Raw genomic sequence first — 10,323 nt, forward strand, 5'->3', positions numbered from 1 at the left:
AACTGCACCGAGTTTTGTGGGCAATACATGTATGCTGTAAATATTGACATGAGGAATCTATTTTGTGCATAAGCCATGGCAACTGCTTATAACTAACAGTGAAATGTTTAAACTTATATCGACAGATAGATTGCAGTGGCTGCAGGGTCTTAATCCCGAATACCGTGTTTTTTCTAATCTGAAGGATTTAAATGTCATGACTGTAATTAGAATCATGAGTATGATGATACCATCCTTCCTTACTTACTTCTGGGATCTCCTTGAACTCAATGATGGTGGCTTGCTGTAAACAGATTCAAGAGATGAGCTTCCAGGTCGTCAGGTGTGTACTTAATATATCTCTCAGACTGTCCGCCGTTTTCCAAAGATCCCCTGAATCTGCCTAAAAAGGACCGATAGGTTGGTATCATCTTCTCTATGATGGACTGCCTAAGCTCCCCTTGGAGCCGCACATCCGGCACCATCCAACCAGAATGCTTCCTGAGCACATCCTCAATTCCATGATTGCAACCCTTGAATTTATCCTTGAGGGCTTGTTGTGACATCTCACTGACATGAGTCCCCTCATCTCTCAAACAATCGAGGACCTTCACCCAGGCCCCTCGCTCGTAGTTCGCCGCATACTGCCTCACCTTGCTTTGATTCTTGGTCAACCAGCCATGCCCTAACAGCCCTAAAAGCTCTGAATCCTTGATCTTCTTGACAATGTAATTAAGATTGTTCATGAGAAACAGGTATGAGAGGGCAACATCCTTGTAGAGCTTAGATGTTTTATCTAGCTCACACTGCAGAATGATGATAATCCAGCCGAGTCTCACGGACAGAACAGATGCCGGGCTGCCCTGTTCTTCACCATCCCAATCCTGGTCTTCAAACAACCCCATGAGACCATTAGGCAACGCCTTGGGCATATCCATGGGGGCATGAGCTGTAATCTTCACGAGGGCCTCCTTGCAATCGGACATAAAACTCAGATGATTCATCACATACCTTGTAAGTGGATGAATTGTCCCGCCAGGAATACGGGTCTTTGAGTTCTCCCGGTGGACTGCATTTTCGAATTCTATAAAAATTCCCCGGGCTGCCTCCCCAAGCCGAACGAGGACGCCAGATGCCTGTGTCCTCACGCCTACACAACATTCCTGGCAATATACGGTGTCTATGTCGGGCATAAGCTTCGACAGAGAGTCATACATGTCCAGCATCCCGAAGAGCCTGTCGCTCGATTTTCTGCCCATACCTAGTGATTCCCCGAAACCTAGCAGCTTCATAGTCGGTTCCTTGGCTACCTCTGCAAAACACAAATCCCTGACGCGATTAAACCCAGCAAAGATCCCGTGGCAGAGCCGTTTCTCACTTGCGAACAGAATCCTCACTGTAATTTTCATATTGTGAATCCAGGTCTTGATTTTACTGTCAAGAATTGCCCCCTCCGTCTTGTGCACGTGGCCCTTGCTCAGCTGCTCAACGCCAATTTTGTACAGACACTCTTCAATTACAGACTTTCTGGTCAGCCTGTAGATTCGAACGCACTCTTTGGCATACCCAGAGGTCACCATGCGCTCTGCTATGCTGCGAAGATCGTGCTCGGCATCGAGCGGGATCATGTCGATTTCGCAAATCTCGTCGGCATTAGAATTCCGACCTCGACTCTCACTGCCGCTGCCGTTGCTCCCGTCTTCTTCCGTCGACCCGTCGTCCGACAAGCCATCTTCCGGCGCCAAGTTCGGCTTGACATTCGCAGTCAGAATTCGGTGAAATTCCCTCTGCAGGCAGACCATCGACATCTCCATGAGCCGCTGCGCGCGCACGAGCATGGCCGAGCAGCTGCTGTCCGTTACCAACAGATTTTCCATCAGATGACGGAGATCGTCTACGGCAGCCAGATACTCGCGGGCTTCTTCTCTTCCGCCGTGGAACAGCGGCTGCTTCTGGGACTTCAAATCTCTTCCAGAGATCACTCTATCGGCTGAGGCCAATTCGACCTCCCAGTCGGCGGATGCCCGAGGTGTGTGGCCGGGATTCTGATGCCTCATGGCAGAGGGGCGGTTGTCGGAGGTGGGGAGGATTGTGTTCATATCTCTAGTCATGTTGTCAGAGGTGCCCACAGATTTCAGCAGATGATGTGCCGGGGCCACTATTGTTTCTTCTCCTGCTACTGTTTCTTCTGCCAGGTATAATATCAACTGACTAACCGGAATGCCTGGGAATCGTGGGAAGGGAGAAATCTTGGTTACACAGAAATAATAAAACCCGCCCACAAATCCTGAGTGAATACTCAACTCTCTCTGGATGTTAACATAGAAATCCTGCGTATGAACCCCAGAATGGAAAATGAGAATTTATTATCCAAAGCCTAGAAAACTCTGAGATGGTGATTCACCCGCTTGGTTCCCAACTTCCCTATTTGAAGACCTGTAATGGGTGGACGTCGCGATTATAGATATGACCATTTTTTAATTGACCAAAATTCTCTTCGCTCCTTGAATTCGGCGGCGCCTCTATTTTGACGCGACTTAGTCCGTGATTCTTACACACAGCTGGTTCGGACACGAAGAGAACTGTGAAGTTGACTTCTTAACCACTGAACGAACCCCTCAGCAGCTATCTTCTTTAGAGATCGATCGAAGGAGAAAAAAACAAGAGAATATCCACTCTCAGAATCAAATAAGAATCAGAATGGTTCATGGCTTCTAATTTTTATTTTTTTAAAACATATTGAACGGGTCAGTTCAATTTTCACACGTAGAAAATTAGAAAGAAAAATACATTGGTAAAAGAAACTTACATTGCAATACCGTTGTGCACATCCAAATGTCAACAAGCATTAATGCTAATCGCTGCACTGTCAAACTTGCAGATATATTTTAATGGTTTGTGACTTCCTTGGATTTTAGATTTCAACTGTTTAATGGCCTCTTTCCTCTCGCACGTAAGCCTGCAGTGAGACTGCGCAGAATTTTATTGCTAGATGTTTTAGCAGACTTTCAATTTTTTTATAAAAATAAATCGTTCTGTAGTTAAGCGTTATTGAGAGTAAACTCACTTTCATTGTTTGATTAAATTTCATGTTCTTGTGAGTGAATTTAATTTCATTGTTTAGTTAAATTTAATGTCAGTGAAAGTGAATTTATTTAAATTATTATTATATGGAGAGTTTTTTCCAGTGTAATAGGATAGAGATAGAGATGTAATGTAAATTAAATATTTTAATTTAATAATAATAATAATAATGTTTATGGTGTTTATTTTGAATATAGTTTATTTAAAAGGAGAAATTAAATTATTTTAGATTCATTTTATTTCTCCATCTAGATGTAAATCTAAGTTAAGATAGATTTTAGGTAATAGTTATATAAATTAAATGATTGGTAAATGTTAATAAACATTACATAGCTTTCATTGCAAAAAAAAACAAAACTTAAAAAATAACTATATTGTTACAATATTACGGTTTACTAATACTAAACGTTCAAACAACCATAATTCATATTTACATGACATGTGTTCTTGTGGCATTTTTTCTTAATTGATCAATTTAATTAAAAATATAGAAAAACACAACTATTTTTAAAATAAATCTCAACATTTGATTCATGTTAAAAATATTTTAAAATATTCTATGGAAGTTAAATCCCTAACATTCATCTAAATATTATTGGTAATGAAATTAAATTTTAAAAATATTATTCCAAAATAAACAAACTCAATAATAAATTTTATATATTATTATTATCCAATTTTAAAGTCATTGCCAAGCCAGATACCAAATTGGTGTATGAGACCCCCTTGTTTGTGGGACAAGGGACCCACCTACGAAGGCATACATACTCTAGCCCCCTGGTTTTGAACATAGGACCTCTTAGGAGGAAACACATGCTCTTAATCATTAGGCCCACTTTATATATATATAAACATAAACATAACAAAAACTTTTTTATTTTTTTATAAGAATAATTAGTATGGATCATTTGTATATTATGAAAAGTTTAAGAGTTTTTGTTTAATGTTATAAACCATGAGTATGAAAAAAAGATAAAAGTGATTATAAATTATGAAATTGGTATAAAATCTAAAATGAAAAGTATTTAAAATATATAATTGTTATCAAATTTTTATTAGATAAATAATAGGAGCGTTTTCAAGTTTAACTATGAGTTAATTATAAATAATCAAAGTAAAAAGAATGTTTTCATGTAAATTTGTATAATTTTAATTTTATAATTTAAAATTACATATATAATCTTTTTAATGACTCCTAGGCAAACTCACCCACAAGGACTGCATCCCTAGCCAACTCAACAAACAGAGCCAAACCTTGATGGACCCAAGGAGAATTGAAACCGTGCGAGAATTGAACTAATGCCTTATGACAAAGGGCCAAACACTTAGTTGTGGACTTCAATCAAATGGGCTACTCATGAGGGCTTGCTTATATATATATATATATATATATATATATATATATATATATATATCAATTACTTTGGATAAAATATCTTAACTTTACAGGTCAAATTAACTTCTAGGCAGATATCACATGGTTCTGGCCTAGCTTCAACATTCATGGACCATAGGAAATATTAGGTATTTATGGACACTATAGGGGGCGAAAACTACCTTCTTGATCTTGGAGTAATACATAAAGCTGCTTTTGATTGGATAATAGCTTGCCTTCCTTGGATTTAGGGAAATAATTTGATTGTGCAAGACCTAGAGGCATCTTGTAAGTGTGAAAGTATACAACCTTATATACCACCAATGAATAATTGCAGGTGGCATAGTTTTCTTTGAATAACAATGATGAATCAACTCACACTTGTGAATGGCAACTAATAATAATATTTGCCATTCTTAGTTAATTTCTTACAATATGGTTTCTATGTCTCTCCTTCTTAGTTACTTGGTCCCTCCTTTCTTTCTTTTTTAATAAGGATAAATATATTTCTAAATTGTGTATGTGGAGTTCAAAGGAAAATATTCATATATGTGTATTGTATACTTGCATATTGCATTATTTTAAATACATAAATATCATTATGATACATTGATGTCAATATTATTAGTAAATGCTTTAACACGTAGAATAATATACAAATTTGTTCTTTTGCTTTTATGTCACTCCTAGTTGTGCAATACTACCTTCACTGCACTTATTGACTTGGTCCCTTTATGTGTTGCTTGCAACAAACTATGTTTTACATAGTATTGAACCTTAGTTGCTTAATTTTAGTTAGTAGGCATATAACCAACCAAAAAATGCCTCCAATAGTGTGACCAAACATATATGACAAGGCAAATTTTGGCAAGTTCAACTTCAACACTTAAGCATATAATTTAAATAGTGATGTTTAATACTGTAACAAACTTCTATCTTGTTATTAGAATCTAATGATGGAAATTTAGAGCTCACATTCATCCATGACTATAGTAGAATTTTTTATAATTTAGGTCACTCAAAGTTGAGAAAAACCCCTATTAACATTGTTTCATATGCACACATTGTGGATCATGATAAAACTCTAGTCATCCATGAAATTTATGTCAAGTTCATATCAATTTTGTCGTTGGAAAGAGGCTTCAGTTTATACAAGATTCGCTTAATCCGTATTCAAATGCATCATCACACCAATACAATAACATGTGGTTGGTTCCTAATGCAAGCACCTTAACTTTTATTGAGAGAATATACAACTAGATCTCTTACAACAACGAGTCGAGCCAACCATCAGAACTCTACATTAAACAAACAAAACAAGTCTCTTCCAAACTTGTTTCCAGACACTACTTGTAGAATTACTCTACATAGTATATGAATATGCTTCTTGTAGTCATACTATTCTACAAGGAAACTTCAACTATGAACCTTCTACTTGTTTTGAACATCTTCCACTTCTGTACTAGAATGTTTTGCCATAGGACATGCTATATCTATTTCCACCATTTATAACTACCCAACTCCAATCTACAACTTTTCCTTAGGATAAAGTTTACCACTTGCATCCTCCTCTCATAATTGTATTTGAACCCTTGAACATCTTAGGTAACTACACGTCACAAGATCAAATCACCCTAAACAAGGTGTTTTTCAACTTCAATCCTCTTAATTGAAGTACTCAACCCTTTAAGTCACACTCCATGAAGTTGGTTGCCATAGTTAAGTGAAATTTAACTTTGTGAACTTTGCCACCATCCCTTCATTCCTCTTACAAATCCATGCTACCCACTTTATATAGTGGAAGAGGACTCAACTACTTCCTTGAATTACAATAGTTCCTTCCATTATTTGTGGAACCATGGACATAACACTTCCTATAGCCTTCACCCATTTCCTTAAGTGTGAACATTCACATACACAAAATACCCAAGTCATCCACCATATGTGTGATGTCTTCATGCATAACTAGCTTCCCAATAGTTAAATTTGGGTGGTCCATTTTCACGTTGGGGCCATTCCAACCCATAGACAATGCCTAACTCTAAGGCCAACTCATAAAAGTAAACCAATTTCAAATTCCATGCTCTATTTAACACTCTTGTATTACATTCAAAATCTATTACTTATTAGTATCTCTTAAAATATTCGTCAAGCTATGAATCTCAACAAGCCCAAATATTTTCTAGCATCATGTCTTCCATGGAATGTTAGGATCAAACTCCACATTGTTTCATGGAGACAACCTTGCCATATGTTGGCAGAGTGCACCTCTTGTACTTTCTATATTCATGCAATCCCTACAGAGAACCTATGTCACAAAGGTCAAATTCTCATTCTTAGATGTTTTTTGATACACATGTTTGACTAAGGTGATGTCCTCTCTGCAATCTGCGATCGAAATGCACTAAACCTATAACCGAATTGTCCTCGACTAAATCACTTCCATTTCCAACTTTGGTGCACCTTCTCCAAAGTCATGAATATTACATGACAAGACCTACATCCATACTCATCACCACTTTGATAGTGTAAACTTCACTAGGTGAAAAATTCAAGATTGCTTAGTCAAACAACGATGGTTTCAGACGCATGGTTTTGCTTGCTCATGGTCTGATGCACATGGATTACATATAATGAAGCATTCAAAATACTTGGGAAGAATTCTTTGTAATGTGCTAGGGAGGTGAGCAATGAAGGCTCACTTAGCCAACTTGGGCGAGTTTTTTCCAAGGGACTAATAGAATTATGTTAGATGATATTTTCCCCCAAATTGGTTTTTTCCAAGATAAACATTGTGTTTATGATTAGTGATTTATTGCTGGTTGTTTTTAATATTCTCTCATTAAATTTATGAAGTCAAGGAATGACTACTTTTAAGTCATAGGATAATAATAGATTTATTACTAGGTTGGTTTTTCCCGAGTTGGGGTTTTCTAGGGTAAATCATGATTGACATGTTATTATTGGTTTATTTGTCTCTCATTTTATTTTCTAACAAGTGGTATAAGAAACAAGGGATTGTGGCTTAGAGAAGGAGATGGTGGTTTCAAATTGTGCTAGCATTGAGGTTAAAGGTAAGAGAGAAGCCCTTAGAAATAGGTCAATGTGGAGTTGAGCATGGAGTACAAAAATTGACCAGTATGTGCAAATCCATCGTGAGTTTCTTGTGGATGGAAATGTATGCACATATATTGTAGTGTAAGAAGCCTAAGAGGATATAAAGGTCCATTAGGGTGAGGTGTAACCACAAAACCAAGATCTGATGAGGATAGAACCTGATGTGAGCATGTTTATAGATGTGAGACAATGGCAGAATAAATCATGGAAAATAATAACAAAAATATATATATTTTGCAGATGAAATTTGTAAATTACATGTATATGGGGATACAATTCATTAGGGGAATTTTGAGGTATAAAATGGGCCTTCTAAGGAAATTATAAAATAATAGTGGAAATAATAAAATAAGATTAAATTACATCATCAAATTTTAGAGGGAAAAAAGAAAAAACTATTTTTTAAACTCATATTTTCAACTTATCGTACTATGAGTTTACTCAAATTTCGAGCGGAAACACTCGTTGGATGCAAAATTTGATTCCTCATCCAAGGAGTACTCATGTTGTATACTTTCAATTGACCCTACTACATGAAAAATGAGAAATACAAGAAAAATGTTATTGCAATCATGATTTTCATGTATTTCTTATTTTTCATGTAGCTAGGTCCATTGAAAGTATGCAACATGGGTACTCCTTGGATGAGGAATTAAATTTTGTATCCAGCGAGTACTCTCGATCGAAATTTGAGTAAAACCTTAGGTAGATAAGTTGAAAATACGAGTTGAAAAATTAGTTTTATTATTTTATTATTTTTTATTATTTTTACTTTTTTACTCCAAAAATGGTGAATCATCACCCATGGTTGACATCATCATCTTTAATCCTACTGGTTCTTATAAAGTTTATTTTGGTTTTACAGTTTTCTTAGGAGGCCCATTTTAGGCCTCAAAATTCCCCTAATGATAAGACCTGGTTAGGCATGTGTACCCTTTCCAATAAAGTCTTGGAGCATACCTAAGTGATAGGGGACAAGAGCATGTGGATTTCCCCATTCATGTTTAAAGGGGGGAATGTAAGGGTAAAATTAACTTGGTGAAATAGTCAAAGTTGTTAGGCCCACAGTGGTGGTTTTGGGAATATGGTATTGGCAGCTCGTGTTATTATAGCCCAGGGATTACATGTGATGAAGTCTTTAAAAGAATTTGAGATTCTCCCCTGTGTTGTTCCTGATCCATTGAGTAGAGGGCTTACTTCGCCGAGCTAGGATGTTGGTCAACTTAGCTACTTTTAAGTCAAGTCATGGTTATTTTTAAGTCATAAGATAAGAATAGATCTATTATTAGGCTAGTTTTCCCCCAGTTGGGGTTTTTAGGGTTAACTATGTTGTTAATTGTTGATGTGTTATTATTGGTTTATTTCTCTTTCTTTTTATTTTATAACACAATGTGTTGAATATCAATATCTTTTCTTTGCGTTATATCTTAGCTTGCCTATGTAGTTAAGTATACTTAGAACTTAAGTCACCATTGCTTCCTACTACCTTCTTGCCACATTTTTCCATTGTATTTTAGAGTAGTTAAGGGTAGGATTCCTAAATTTGTATTAACAATCAAAATACATTATATGCACCAACATGGCATCCTAAAGCACACAATTGTGCTCAATTCATTAAATTCCTAGATTGAGTTATTGGGATAATTGTTTGCTATCCTATTCAGTCAATTTAAATTTCCATGAGGGACCTATTGGTCATTTGTGATAAGGCTTGAAGGCTATGTGACCCCTAAGATTCATGATGTTTCTGCTCTTGTTTAGGTCATAAGTTATTGGTATATATGGCTTGTTGATTTTTGAATATTCTCTTGGTGTTATAGTGGTAGCTAGTAGATTTGATCATGGGCCTTACCAATATTGCTCCAATGAGTTACTGATTTACCATGGTTAAAAAAAAACAAAGGAATGGTCGAATTTGGTATGTATGTATTCTCCATTTATATGATTTTCCATTAATGAAACTATCTTGGAGGTGATTGGAGGCAAGGACATGTTTGGGGGGTATATGGCCTTAAAGGGAAAATAGACACAACAATCTCTTGGAGTATTAGACATACTTTCAATAATCAAGTAGAGGGTTATTCCTTACTCAAAGAAATCTCTATAATGGTCTTGCCTCATATGGGAAATGTAAATATAATAAGGAACTCCAAAACCACCACAATGCACTTGCATTATGACACCTCCCCCCTTGACCCTCAACTCCAATAAATATTCCAACATATACAATACTGATTGGAATCTCTCTTGAAGGTAAGTTATTTTCATTTTCTCTACTGTAAAACTTTGTAATAGATGAATTAGCTACCCAAGAAGTGGGGAAACCCATCAAAAACCTGTGAACTAATTTGAGAGTGTCATTCCAAACATTTCCTTGATGAAACCACATGGTCTCATGCATGTGCATTATATGGAAACTCCATTCCCATCGACACCTTGAATGCCATGTGACTTTAGGTGGAAATTTAAGATTCACATCATAATGATTGTTGGCTCACCTCATCTCCACGATGTGAGGTGCAATTGATGTACTCTATAGTCATCGTGAAAATTTCTTATATGATTTCAAATTTCATATTGATAGCTTGTTACATATGGACCCCACCCCTTATGGCATTCAAGCAGATCCCCATCAATGCATGAAAACTTTAGGTTGGAATTTGGTGGCTAGTTGGATTCATAACATGACCTTTGCAGCATCTTATAGAAGGAGTAAATTTCCCTAGCCTCTTATATGGAAATTACAAAGTTGTAGGAGCATATATGAA

At 36.4% G+C, this 10,323-nt stretch overlaps 1 protein-coding gene across 1 annotated transcript; it reads right to left on the bottom strand.

Annotated features, from left to right (window-relative positions):
- Positions 1-266: 266 nt before the first annotated feature.
- LOC149189431 (exocyst complex component EXO70B1-like) lies at positions 267-10,098 on the bottom strand. Its single transcript, XM_089410235.1, has 2 exons — positions 10,054-10,098; positions 267-2,309 (listed from the first exon to the last, which is right to left on the bottom strand). Exons 1-2 carry the CDS (start codon positions 10,096-10,098, stop codon positions 267-269), a joined length of 2,088 nt encoding a protein of 695 aa, XP_089266361.1.
- Positions 10,099-10,323: the final 225 nt, after the last annotated feature.

This window comes from Pinus tabuliformis, chromosome 3_1 (genome assembly GCF_031772625.1).
Source record: "Pinus tabuliformis cultivar Carrire ecotype Pingquan chromosome 3_1, CPIR1, whole genome shotgun sequence".
NCBI classification, from domain to species: Eukaryota; Viridiplantae; Streptophyta; class Pinopsida; order Pinales; family Pinaceae; genus Pinus; species Pinus tabuliformis.

Coding starts and splice junctions, on each gene's coding strand:
- LOC149189431 (XM_089410235.1), bottom strand. CDS start 10,098: ATGACTATAGAGTACATCAATTGCACCTCACATCGTGGAGATGAG. Junction 2,310..10,053: donor CCTCACATCGTGGAGATGAG/GTGAGCCAACAA, acceptor GTTCATACGCAG/GATTTCTATGTTAACATCCA.